Below are 14086 nucleotides of genomic sequence, written 5' to 3'. Positions count from 1 at the left end.
CCAGGCTCCGTTCCCTCCGTGCGTTATTACTTCATTAAGGCCTATAAATCAAGCCTTCAAGCTGTGGTGGTGGTGACTCCGCCCTAGCGTGGCCCTACGCCGAGCCCCAGCTGGGGGCCCCGGGGCCAGACGAGGTTCGCTGGTTTTCCGCCGCCTACCGCGTGGCCCCGGCGTGTGTGGCTTTGCCCCGACCGCTTGCCACGAGCGAGCCAAATTACAGCCCGTTGGTTGGCATGAAGGGCGGCTGCTAGGCGCCACTCCACAGCCCGAAGGCCCCAGGTTTCACCCTACTCTACCCCCCCCCCCCCCACTGCTATCCCAAGCACATGTAGGTCTTCTCAATGAAAGGCCGGCGGTAAGGTGTACCTCTTTGTTGCTCCCGATCGGCTCCGCGCTTTGTCATTATTTTAACGTACAAATTGCTGTTCAGCCCACTGGGTTTTCAAGGTCTACGGCGCGGTGTCCCTCCCTCCCCTGCTCCCTCCGGTCACGCCCGGTGCGTGCCATACTGCACGCACACAAAACGCTCCCTTTATGCTTAGTTACCCCTTTTTTTTTTAATTGCATTTCGTCTTGCCAAGGTTTGGCTGCTGATTGGACACCCCCTGCCTGCCCTGGGACCTCCCAATGCACAGACCAGCAGCTTGCTGGTCGATTCTCATTCTAATGTAGCCCATTCATATTCATAAGACCTGCTCTCCGCTGTTGTTTATGCATGATCTTTTTTTTCTGGGGGCGGAGGGAGGACGGAGGACGGCCTTCTGGCTGTGACATGCCAAGAGCCGTGCGGCCAATAGAGGCTCACCGATGGAGAAGGGGGGGACCGCCCACCCCTACAAACCCCTCCCCCTTACCCCATTCGCCCTGCCTTATCCACGCAGGCCCCAGCCGCTCTCTGAGGGCAGGATAATGTGTCTGCGTGATGTTTGCTCATTGTGACGACAAGGCTGTCCCACAAAGCAGACATCTGCTCTGCTGCCCGGCACTTTTCAGTGATTACGTGATTGTACCTCCCCCCCCCCCCCCCCCTCCACCCCAACCCCCTCAGCCTGTCAGTGAAACACAAAAGCAGGGGTTAGAGGGACGAGGGTAAAAGCTTGCTTAGAGAAGGGGCTAAAGCTGGCCTCGTTTGGTGGCTGTGTGTGATTGGGCTCGGTACATTTGGTTAAAAGGGGATAACATTGGGGCCTGATTTCCGCAGTTCTGCCTGGGCTTGCTTGATGAGATGTGTGTGTGTGGGACATTACGGTTGGGGTGCGGATGTAAAGGGGTTGAAAGTAGAAAGGGTAAGATGTATGAGACCGGTGCTGGTGGTCCGGGGCCTAGAACGCTGTGTGATGTTGCAGAACCAAAAGCTCAATTAGCCAGGCTAATACGGTGCTGAGGTCTGGAAGGCATTCACCAGGCTTTCCCGTGTCCTTAAAATTGCTCGGCAACAATCAGCAACTTTTCAACGGGGGTCAATGAACATTCAGCCTTCTTTTGATGCATTACATGCTTCATCCGTCCCTCTAGCCATACCTCACACTTTGGAAGGCTCTCCATCCCGAGACCTTGCTACTTATCGGTCCCAGTAACACCGGCCGCTCTTGGTTTTGGTTTCACTTTTCCAAAGATGCTCTAAACCTCCACCTCAATCAGTTCATCTTGTCAACTGGAGCTCATGTAATTATGATTGAAAGGCCCTCTCTTGGTCGAAAAGCATGAAGCATTGTCTCAGTGAAAGATACCAAGGGGTGCAAGTTTCGATGCTATTATACGTTATAACCTCCCCGACTTATTAGTCCTTAAGATTAAACTGTAGTCCTAGATAAGACCTCACTGCTTACCTTGCTAATTTTTCCCATTTCCTTGTAGCATTTTATTTGATTATGCCCAAGGAGTCTAGGACACATTCAGGGGGACTTTTTTGTGTGATAGAAGTTTTTCCTCTGAGCACTCGACCCACTTCTCCCTGAAACCACACTGCTGTGGGATTGCTCTGCCAGTATGGACAGCTCAGGCCAGAATTGACAATGACCTACTGACAGAGGGTCCTTTGGGAGAAGCCAAATACCCCTTATCCCTGTCTCCAACCATCACCGGCTCCTCAACCGAGGACAGGATTTGAGTTCTGTCAGGATTCTTGAGGGCAAAGTCGAAAACGACATGCTACATTTCCCAACAATCACGGCTATTATTAGTCGTGGCTTTGGAAAGAATTCCTGAGAAATGAAGTCGCAAAAAAGACGATGGGGGGAAAAAAGGCAGACCTCACAGCCCAATTTTGAAGTCTTGTGGGCTCCCGGCAAAGAAAGCTGGAACACGGTTTCAGAAGCTTCTGAAGCATATTATCTGCCTGCCAAAGGGGAGTTGTACAATTGCATCATCTCTTAGCATAATCTCGTAGCGTCATCTCGTAGCATCATACTAGCTGGTACCCGGGATGATTGTATGAGGATATTGCTATAGGGATGTGACACCGGAGACCCAGGTTCCCAACAATCAGCATGCACGGTTCCCATGAAGGGCAACACAATAACCAATGGTTCATGTTTAGCGGGTGGTCCAATTGTCCCAATTTCCCATTGTGTGCCTTTGCTGGAATGTGTGTGACAATGGATGACATGACAACACACACACACACACACACACACACACACACACACACACACACACACACACACACACACACACACACACACACACACACACACACACACACACACACACACACACTCTATCAATAGGAGAAACTATTATGTAAAACGCTTATCTAATAGAGCTCATTAAAGCTTCCTGATGCAGTGGCATGATGATACAACATAATTAATAATTAGATAATTAATAATTAGCTTTTGCTCCAGCCTTGTTCATCAATATGACATAACTGATTGTTTGGCCCCTGTTGCCTAGAGACTCTAGTAACAGTGTGTATACTTACAGAATGCTCTTGTGGGTTGCAGCTACGCTCTGGCAGATGAGGCCTACCGCTCGCTTAGGGACCAGGATAAGGACCAGTGCATCCTCATCACCGGGGAGAGTGGTGCTGGGAAGACTGGTAAGTCACCCGCCGGAGCACACCCCGCCCGTAACACCACACACTGCTGTTCACCCATAAAATGTTCCCTCGTCCTTTGGTTGAAATGGCTGTGGTTTACAATGACGGACCCAAGGAGATGAACCAACCACCTAGCTAATGGCTCCCCGAAGGCCTTGAATTTGCCGCTGGCCCCTTTGTTATCTGCTGCCTGCAAACAACAGCCACCTGCTCAAAGCGTCTTAAGGCCTGCCAAGAGCGTGTCTTCCACACCACCGTTTGATAAGGAAATAGGTCACTGCAAGGACTGAGATTAGGCCATGATTTTGCCTTGAGGTCACCAAGATAACGGTTTAGTTTTCGGCACACCAAGGTTTGTGTTTTTACCCAAAGCGACACTTTCACAACTAAAACAGGTTTGTTTCTTCCCTCCCCCATTGCAAAACAACTATAAACATGGTTCGAAGAAGGAAGCAATCTGGATTGCAAAGGACTTATGCGTACCGACATACAGTCTGTACACTTAGTTTATTGTTTGTATTGGTGTATTTGTTTGTTCATTATGGTTATTAGTAAGGCGAATTAGGTCTTGGGGAAACTTGAACATCATGCCTTATTTGAATCATGATTAAAAAAAAAAAATGCACAAGGGTTTCTCTCTAAGTGGATGAAACGATTGAACTTCAAGGAACTTGGTATACAGTGTCTGCTCTATATGACACCACCATTTATAGACACTGTTGTGTCTATTTGTATCACTTCCAAACATATGACTCAAGGGCGTGGTTCCTACTGAATGACACTCGGTGACTCACTTTACCAGTTTCTTATCTGGACAAGATCACTCTTCCAGTAGGTGAGGCCTTTCCAAGTTAAAGCAAGATTAAGTTTATTTTACACTCCAAGACTATTGGACTGCAGCAGAATGTCCTCTTACATTTTGACAATTTTCATGATTAAACTATAATAGTTTTTACAGGAGCAAGAGCAAGGGAAGACTAAAGAACCCAATGTATTTTTCCCTTTGAGATTGGAGGAATTATGTGTATCTATGCATCTTGAAACAGTTCCCACGATCATGCTGTATTAAACTTATACCCTCTGCTTGTCTAGACAAGAGAGTCAGACCGAAACTTTTTCAACACTGTGCAGACCTTTTCCCCAAAGCAGAATAAAAACAATCACCATTTGGTTCTGTGACACTCCCATATGGCCCTGTGTAAAATGTCATCGGGGGCTGGCCTTTATATCACCAGAGTTGGTATTCCAAAATAAAGGATTAAGCACAACATGGAGGATGACTCGGGGAACCTGTTTATCTCTGAGACAGTTGATGCTGTTGATGCGGGGCAGGGAGTGGCGGCAGAATGAACATGCAGGTCAGATGAGCCGCCTTTGCTGATCCAGTCGGCGAGATGTTGTGAAAACCTTTTACCAAGCACATCATCGCATTTCTACGAAATTAACAACAAATATTACAAGTGACCCAACATTAGTTTGGATTAAAAGCGGTGCAGAACATTTCAGTTTTCATTAAAGCTTTAATAACTTTGCTCCATAAAGTAGACCAGTTTGGATTTAGGGTAATCTTCCCCATCATGCGGGACAGCCAAAGATGGCCTGCCTAGTTCTCTGTAGGTCACCGTCATCGCCGTACGGGTTGGGCAGCGTTCTCTCTGCGTGAGGTTTAAGATTCCACTGATTAGGGTGCTGGAGTTTGGACAAAAATGTTATCAGGAGATGTTCGCAGATGCCCGCATAGCCTTGGGCAAGTGTTGTAAAAGCCGCTCGCCTCAGACTGATGGTAAAGCGAGATAAATCTTTATTTTTTTTTACTTTTCAAAGTCCTGCCTGATATGATGAATTCTTGCCTGGAAAAACGAGGAACAATGTCTATTTTCTTCTTTACCCTTTCTGTAAGACCCGACATCTGATCCGTCTTTTATCGCGGTCGTTTTGTTTGGCTTATCGTCTTCCGCGCTGTGAAGAATGTGAAGTGTGTCTGGACGCGTCTGGCTGTCGATGCCCATCCGTGGTCTCCGCTCGTCGGGGCCAAGTCCCTGCGCCCCGCTCGGCCTGTCACCAGTGTCATGCGTCTGGGTCGACGGTGACGCGTGCAACGGACTGATAACCCCAGATGTTGGCAGGCGCCTCTTATGAGTCATGTACGTTTGCTCCAGACAGCGCGAGATGTCCCGGCGACCCTATGTCATCTTGCAAATCAAAAACTCTCAAAATCTCCTGACTCTGACGTCGGTGGCCTGTGATTTTGGCCCTGGCTCACTCTTCGGTTTTTACTTTGAGCCAGGCGAAGTAAATGGTGGTCTATAAATGCATTTTGATGCACAGATTAAACTGTAAAGCTTGGCAGTGATGTCATGTATATTTTTTTAAAACATTTACAGTGTATGTATGGAGTCAAATTTTTTTTTGCTCATTGTGCTTGACTTGAGATTTCATTATAACATCTAATCAAATCTTCATTAAATTAGAGATATAACGATGCAGCTAATGTGTTTACTTAACGTCTGCAAATCAAATTGCCTTGAGGTCAACCCGACCCGGTAATCGCATCTGTTTAGAATTATGTTGGTTCCCATCGAACTTTCATCATATTAACAATGACGATGATGAAGATCTGATGCAATAATGATCCCCATCTAAGCAAACAGGCAGGGTGTCGGTGGGCCGTGTGAAAGTGCGGGGCCTCTTCCCCCCTCGTTCTGCACTCCCAGACAAGTCCAGTGCGCCCCACCCTGCACCAAATGGGGCTCTGGGGTGATGATGTCAGGGGGACTTTCGGGGAGACGGTTGTGCTAATGTAAACGTGTCTGTATGTGTGTGTGTTGCTTCCCAGAGGCCAGTAAGCTGGTGATGTCCTACGTGGCGGCGGTGTGTGGGAAGGGCCAGGAGGTGAACAAGGTTAAAGAACAGCTGCTGCAGTCCAACCCCGTGCTGGAGGGTGAGTGATGATCCGTCTGGCGCGTTCCGTGTCGGCTGGCACGGTACCACACCACAGGGTCTGGGGAAGAAGCAAAACTTCCCCGAGTAACGGCTCTGTTGTGACGCCACGGCCCGCGTCACCGCGACAGAGCTCGGTGGTGGGTAGCAAGTCGGAAACAAGGTTGAGTTAAAACAAAATAAAGTCAAACGCTCCCAGGCTGTTGTTGGATTTGCGGAGTTAATTCCACCAAAGTGTTTTAGTCTATGGGATATACTCATTAAATACACAATTATCACACCCTATTGATAACACAGACCTGAAAATGTTTCATTCTTTATGGGAAAAAAACGTTTATGCAACGTCTTCATCCTGTCCTGAACACCAGCCCCTTTGATCCCACCGTGGTACATCTTTCCCCAACAACATGCTCGGCCACACATGTAGGGGACCCTGGCCTGCAGCCCCACTCAGCCCAGTGCTGGCACAGGGACAGCTGTGTTTTAATTGCGGGGGTGGGTGGGGGGGGGGGGGGGGGGGGGGGGGGGCGAGCAGACAGGAAATGCCCATGAACGACAGAGCTGTGTGCCAAGGGCCGAGCCACAGGCAGAAACTCTTGCAGCACATCTGCAAGAGTTTAGCCCTCGCCTCTGTAATGGCTCGTAAACCGGGGAACGGGAGAGCCCGGTGATCATCTCCGCTCACAGAATGGAGTGTACCGGCCAACGCCGCTTTGTCTTAGCGAGCGCAAAATCAGTCCGCTCCAAGTTGGTGTCTTATCTTTATGATTTTTGTTTCACGAGGGTTAATGCCGTCCCCTTTTTAGCCTCCCTAACTATTCTCTTCGCTATTTAACGTGATTATTATTATACAGAGCCCCAACACCGTGCACAATAACCTTCCCTTAATTATTTCTTTAAAAGTGTGCTTATATCACGTCTATGTATGTTATGTTAATGATGACCCCCATTGCACTCTTGGCATTCCTGGAAGGAGGGATCACCAACTGTGCGTTCCTTCTGCAGATTTCTTCCTTGTTAATTAAGGGAGTTTTTACTAGCCCTTAGGGTGCCAGGGTAAGCAGGGTGTCATACATAATTGGCCTGTAAAGCCATTTGAGACTGTCAATGAGATGAAGGGCTATACAAGTAAACTTGACTTGACTATTATCAAGGTCTTGCAAACTAACATTTAAAGGTCGTCAGACTTTTAGGAAACGTAGCTAGTATTGTGTTCTACTCTTTGGGCTGAATAGCAGCTTTAATTCGCAACTAGTATCAGCAGTAGTTCATATTGCAGTGCGCTAACAAAGTTTCCATGTTAAAGACACGGGCTAGATAGGGGAGTGAAGAAAAGGCATAACAAGAGAACATTCCCTGCTTGAGAACATGAGAGTGAGCCTGCATGGGAAAACTTTGGTCTAGTTCAACACAGACATTGGAAAAGTCTTTGTTACACCATGACAGCACGTTTTCTATTGTTGTGTGAATGCAACAATTTGGCCTTCATGTGGCCGCATCAGCGCATGTCCTTTCCCTAAGCCGGTAAACCAAAGCACTTTGCTTAATCCAAACCGAATTATGAGGCTTCATCAATACAAATGGCTTTACGATCAAGCCTGCATGGGATTGAAGGCTATTTGGGGTGATGTGCCTCATGGTTCGGGATCAAGTATTATTAGGTCTTGGGCTCTGGCTCTGGAATGGATTTTGCATTGCGGTTAAATTAGTCTGACTGGTTTGTTTGCTTAACATTGCAGTTAATCCTCTGCCCCCCCTTCATTTTCAGCCTTTGGAAATGCGAAAACTGTGAGGAACGACAACTCCTCCAGATTTGTGAGTATATGTGTGTGTCTGACGTGTGTGTGTGTGACTGTGTGTGTGGTTCCATTCAATTTAGTGTCTGCACCCTTTTCAAATTAGGCTGCATTTGTGGAGGATTGAAGCAGGGCTCTGACGTTTCTGATCCGGACCGACCACAGTTGAACTGTTTACTCTGTTACTACTCTGTTGCTGCTTCTCTCTATCTGCTTTTTGAGCTAGAAGAGGACTCTGGGACTATTGGCATGTTAATTTTTAAACATTATTCTACAACAATAACGACTCGTGGACCTATTGGTTGTGTGCAAGTCCCGTCAAACAGTCCCACGGCAGCGCTAGGCCTCATCTCCATGCAACAGTGATAAAACGACAGGCGTTTAGTGCCTTGGCAACCCAATCACTTCATTGGCAGCGCATTACAGCGATTCGGGGAGCTATTCTTGGTCTCCTGTTTTCATTTTCTGTTCGTTTTATGCTCATCTCGGATTTCCAACACGGTATGACTCCAGCCTCTGTCCTCTGCACAGAGCAGCTACTGTCTCCTTCTGCTACGGGCCTTCATAATATTGGCGTTTGTGCACAAGCTGGCCAGCGTCTTTGCTAGCAGGCCGGCAATCTTGGCAGCTAGTTGGTTGAAGGGGGGAGGGGGGGGGGGGGGGGGGGGGGGGATGTCATGGGGGATTTAACTGCGACCTCTAGTCCTTTCACGGCCTTTGACCCCTGTTGTTGCTCATCCACTGCCGACTGGGGCAGGCGTCCGGTGCCGAACAACAACGCACAAGTCTGTCAGGTCAACCACGTTTCACAGCATGTCAAACTGAAACCTAGCGCGTGATGCGGCCACACAAAACGAAAACACTTTTTTTCGAAAGGCTGGCGGGTTTTTAATGTGTCACAAAAATGACACTTTTTAACTTTTACCCAGGCTATAAAAGGCCCTAACTACAACCGAAGCTCCAATGCTGTTTTAATAATTTATATAATGGAGCGTCATTAAGCAAGCACCGGCTAAAGTGCCAATAATATTACTTCTCCGCCACATCCGTGTTTTTTTATCTTTTTTTTGACATCCTTAAAAATGAGAAGCACCGATGTCCTTCTGAAATGGCACCGAGAGCTCTGTGTGTCGTCATAGCCCGGGGCTTACATGCAGCCATAACAGGGAGCATTACGGATTAGGGTCCTTCATCAGCTTATATATGGGTAACCTTGACCGGAAGGGCAGATGGGCACCTCATGCCGCACCAGATGCTTTCAGATGTCACTACGGCCTCTTCAATGTTCAGAAAGAAAGGGCCGGAAGATTCTTTGTAGGATGTCCCTTCCTCTGTCATGAATTGGATATGAATGTTTTTTTCTGTGTTTTGTTTTTTTTGGCCAAAGGAAGCCGTTGGCCACAGCAGCAATCGGCAGCTGTCTGTTTATAAATACCACAGTAAAGGGGGAAAAAAGAGGGTGGTATAAAAAATAGCTAGTGTTTGAGACACTGGACTCACTGTTTGGGCTCCCAAGTCTCGCATCGAAAAGGCCGACAATCCCTCCAATAGTATCTTACAGCTTTTTGAAAAGAACTAGATAGAAAAAACACTAATTTCCTCCACAGAAGCCAATTACTTCTGGAGAAACCATGTGAGTGGCTGCTGTTTCGTGACTATGCCGCCATCTCCTCGAGATCAACTCTTATCTGCTTTTTTGGTGTACAAGTGGCCGTTTAATTGGGACTTCGAAGGCCTGTGTGTGGCCGAGGTGTGTTTGCTATGTTTTCTTGCTGGTGAAGTCGTAGACTTATGACATTAAAGGCCTTGAAAGCACCGTCCTTACTGAGTGTGCTTCAACCGGTTCAGTCCCATCGGTCCTTATTTTCTAATTTTGTCTCATTGTGTTTTTAAATGTTTTTTCTTTAATTTACATTCAGTATGATAATGGTGGTTGGTTTTTAACTGCACTTTTTCTCTCCAAAGGGGAAATACATGGACATCGAGTTTGACTTCAAAGGAGATCCCGTGGGAGGAGTTATTAGTAACTGTGAGTACCTTATTTAATTGTCTTGATATTCTATAGAGCTGTCATGGGGTCAACAGCACTCGTTCACTCACTCACTCACTGGGACGTGGGGTCAGACATTAGAAACTCCTAATGCACATAACCGCGGCAGAGTTGAGAAAGAGTGGTGACACCGCTTGGTCAAGGTTTTCAATGGCCAATCACAGTGGATGGAGGGGGGAGAAGTAGGTAAGCGAGTTGGTAATGACAGACGTTATTGCCAGGTTTGTCTGGAGCAGTTGAACCCCAAATTGAAAATCGAAAAAAAGAATAAACAAACAACCCAAAGAATGTCCATAACATAGACCTGTGCTGCATCTCCTCGTCATTTTGTCGGGTCTTTTTCTCTTCAACAATGAAACTCCAGCTGTTACGAAGAATGACGAAGAATTACTTTTGACCCCCCTCTTCTCTCGCTCTATCATTTCTCCCTGCTTCCATCTCTCCTCTGTTCACTTTGTTTTGTCTGTGTTCACTTCTCTGCCTGAGGTCATGGAAATACAGACCTGCCGATGTCTGTACCACAAGTGTGTGTGTGTGTGTGTGTGTGTGTGTGTGTGTGTGTGTGTGTGTGTGTGTGTGTGTGTGTGTGTGTGTGTGTGTGTGTGTGTGTGTGTGTGTGTGTGTGTGTGTCAGGTTGTCCGTCCGTCTGGGAGCTGAAGTCACGTGACACCCAACAGCTTTGTAAACTCATATACTTTTGGTCGCCCCAGACGGCTGGTGAGGTGCAGACAGATTGTTTTGAATGAAGCTGGAAGGCAATGGTGCCTGGTGGTTTTGCAGTGAACCGTCGCATTTCTGCTTATCTGATTTATCGTTTGAACAGCTTTCAGACTGGAAAGAAGAACGCTGGGAGAAGCATTCTGTGATTTTACACACCAACCCTTTTTTTTAATTGTTTATTATTATTTTTTTTGTTTATTATTTCATGACCGGAAGTTGTGTTGCAGAATCCCTGTGCTTAACACATTTGATTACTGCAATATCCCTATAGTAGCCACTATCCTATAGAGCTTTACTTCTGCCTGCTTCTCTTTTCAGTGAGAATTCTGTGAAACTGAGCGGCTCAAAATGCTCTCCCGGCAATCTCGTCTGGATCTGCTGTAGCGTGTGTGGCTGTTCTGTTCCGGAAAGCAATAACACGAGGAGTGGACAAAAGGTGAAGGGTCGCGGCGGAGCCCCCTACGGGGAGGAGTCGGGATGTCTTTTAAAGTTTATCCGGTGTCTCCCGCCTTGCTGCAGCGCTTTAGTTAGGACGCCCGCGGGAGTCCGTCTGCGAATGGAAACGATCAAAATCGAAACGATGCCTACCCCACGCGGTTGGCAACTTTTAAAGCCGGCATGAAATAACTTCACGAAGTGCAAGGGACAGTAAGAGGTCCTCCAGGTTTTTGGAAGTCTTTGATAAAAGCTCTGCACTTGGGCTGCCCCAAGTTGCTAAGCTGGCAGCTCCGGTGCGTCTGAACCCGGACCCGACAGGAGCCTGGCTCCCAGGGCCCGTGGGCGCCCCCCTCCACCTCCACCACCCCCTTCTCCGGCTGCGTGTCTGGAGACTAAGGCCCCCCCCCCCCCCCCCCCACCCCCCCCCCAGCGGTCTGGCCCTGCTTGATCCCAGCCGCTGCCCAAGCAGAGTAGCGTGCCAACCTGGATCGGGCCGGGGAGGCACCAGAGGCAGGGACTTTCTGTTGGTCTCGTCGTGTGTGTGCTTCTGTGTCGTTTGTTCTTTGTCTCTCTCTGGCTCTCTCGCTCTCCCGCACTTAATGTCTGTCTGGTGAATTGTGGCACGGATGGTCGTTTCCCCCCCCCCCCCCCCCCCCCCCCCCCACACTGGCACACCTCACGTCTTGTCAGCCTCTTGAATACACAGCTGGCGTGTTGCTGCACCGTTGGAACGCTCCGTCCAAGTCCTGTTTTCTGGATCAGAGGAGAGGCTTAGGGCTCGCTGGGTAGATGGCAGCCACGCAGTAGGTCGCTTGGATCAGGTAGCGCTGCTCTCTATTCAGCAGCTGAGGAGGAACCCATGTTTATTGTTTCTTCCTCTGGGACGTCCTGTCCCCGCAACGGCGGGACTTTACTCATTCATGCAAACGCACGTGCATGTGCACACACATACACATGCACACAGATATTAGGCCAAACCAATACACAAAGCCTGGTTTCCCTGGTAACTTGCAGTATTTGGTTGCAAGTGCATGTGAACTCGGATCTGGGCAGATGTGGTTTGAACAATAGCCTCATAACGTAACCACTTGAGGAACCTCCAGATGTATCATATCCTAAGAAGTTATTCTGGGAGCACCATTGTTTTTGTTGAGATCTCTCCTTCTCTCTCTCTCCCTCTGTGTCTCTATGTCCCTCTTCCTCTCTCTCTCTCTCTCATTATTTCCACCTCCCCTATTTAGATCTGCTGGAGAAGTCACGGGTGGTGAAGCAGCCGAGAGGGGAGAGGAACTTCCACATCTTCTACCAGCTCCTGTCTGGAGCCTCCGACGACACACTCAGTGAGTTGCAACGCGGACATGAAGACTTGTAGTTTTACCGGAAAGTCGAGCGGACGATATATTGCGAGACCTGGAAAGGATGCCGATAGTATGAGTGAGTCACGCCTGTGGTGTCCCTATGAGTCAGCGAGCAGCCACAACGCTGACATAGCCGTGTTACAGAGCCTTAGGAACACTTCATCATGAACGCACTTTTATTTTATTTAACTCGAGTTCCCCCCCCCCCCCCCCCCCCTTAAAGCACGCTTTGTGCTCAGGAACATGTGCTTAACACGTTAGCATCTTCCTGCCAAACCAGAGAATGAAAAGGAACCAAACACGCGGGGACGAGAACAAAGGACTCCAGAACCTGTTCCCTCTATTTGCTTTCCTGTGAAATGGAAAGGCATTGTTTGACGCCCCGGCCGACAGCACAAACAACATGACACTCGTCGACTCAAGGCGGTCCTCACATCAGAGGGGCTCAGGTCTAACCGCCCTTCAAATCACTCCAAATCAAACGCTAGTGAACAGCGGGGGAGAGGAAGAGATTCCCTTGATACCAGATACAGTGTTCCTTTTCCTTCCCCCCACTCCCCTCTCTCTTTCAAAGAGATCCATTTAATCTATGTTGAGTAATGCGTGCACCGCTCCGCCAAACAGCTCTGCGATACGCTGCATAAGGAGATATCGATTCAGGAGCATCAGCAACTTAAAAAAGCCTTGGCTCACTAGTTAAGTCGGTTTCTTTGTCCAGTGGTGCAGCTCAGCAGCCACTCCAGCAACTCGTGTGTGCTTGTGCGTGCGTGCGTGCGTGCGTGCGTGCGTGCGTGCGTGTGCGTGCGCTCCAATGCGCTCTTCTGATATGCTCTATTTCGTGTTGTGACCTAACCTTAATTTGGTTTTCGAAATGTAAACCAAGTGTTTTGAATCGTCTCCCCAGGAAAGCTGAAGCTCGACCGAGACTTCAGCAAGTACAACTACCTGAGTCTGGACTCGGCCAACGTCAACGGCCTGGATGACGCAGCCAACTTCCGCACAGTCAGGGTATGAAGGCATCCCCCTTTGTGTGTGTGTGTGTGTGTGTGTGTGTGTGTGTGTGTGTGTGTGTGTGTGTGTGTGTGTGTGTGTGTGTGTGTGTGTGTGTGTGTGTGTGTGTGTGTGTGTGTGGCTGACGAACGTACAAAGACGGCTCCTCTTTACTTTGAAGAAGTCCAACAGAAACACACAAAAGTCAAACAAAATCACAAACTCAAAACGAGGACGCCTCCAGGTTTCCATTAGGTTACGTGAGGGTAAATATCCACGACTCTGACACTGCTGTTCCGCCCGCCGTGGCACTCTCCCATCCCAGAATGCCATGCAGATCGTGGGGTTCATGGAGGACGAGGTGCAGTCGGTGCTGGAGCTGGTGGCGGCCGTGCTGAAGCTGGGGAACATTGAGTTCAAACCGGAGTCCCGCAGCAACGGCTACGACGAGAGCCGCGTCAAAGACAAGAACGGTGAGGGCCAAAGGTTCACGGAGGAGTTGTGTCGACGGTTGTAGGTGTATGTTAAATTCATTTCCACCCTGGCCAAACCACGGATAGACCGGCGTCTGGGAATATAATGTTTTCAAACTATTAGTTTGGTTATTTGTGAAAGCCAGGTATCCTCAAAACGTTGGGAAAAAACCCGGCAAATTTGTCTACAGTACACATTGCATGTTTCCACAACACTTTCGTGACGATCCCACACAGATGACTCCATGCCAGAACGTCTCTTGTTGCTGCGTAGACGTACC

The 14086-nt window shown here is 48.5% G+C and overlaps 1 protein-coding gene across 8 annotated transcripts in view; it reads left to right on the top strand.

Moving 5' to 3' along the window:
- The window catches only part of myo1b (myosin IB), a 52791-nt gene that overhangs the window by 19816 nt on the left and 18889 nt on the right, over positions 1-14086 (top strand). For all 8 annotated transcript variants that reach the window (XM_030342739.1, XM_030342742.1, XM_030342740.1 and 5 more), the window contains exons 4-10: positions 2946-3040; positions 5877-5981; positions 7749-7795; positions 9742-9805; positions 12226-12324; positions 13247-13350; positions 13658-13805. In XM_030342739.1, coding sequence (XP_030198599.1) covers positions 2946-3040; positions 5877-5981; positions 7749-7795; positions 9742-9805; positions 12226-12324; positions 13247-13350; positions 13658-13805 — 662 coding nt within the window. The remainder of the gene's footprint in view (positions 1-2945; positions 3041-5876; positions 5982-7748; positions 7796-9741; positions 9806-12225; positions 12325-13246; positions 13351-13657; positions 13806-14086) is intronic.

This window comes from Gadus morhua, chromosome 20, assembly GCF_902167405.1.
Source record: "Gadus morhua chromosome 20, gadMor3.0, whole genome shotgun sequence".
Taxonomy (NCBI): domain Eukaryota; kingdom Metazoa; phylum Chordata; class Actinopteri; order Gadiformes; family Gadidae; genus Gadus; species Gadus morhua.
This window is presented reverse-complemented; position numbering and strand designations above follow the sequence as displayed.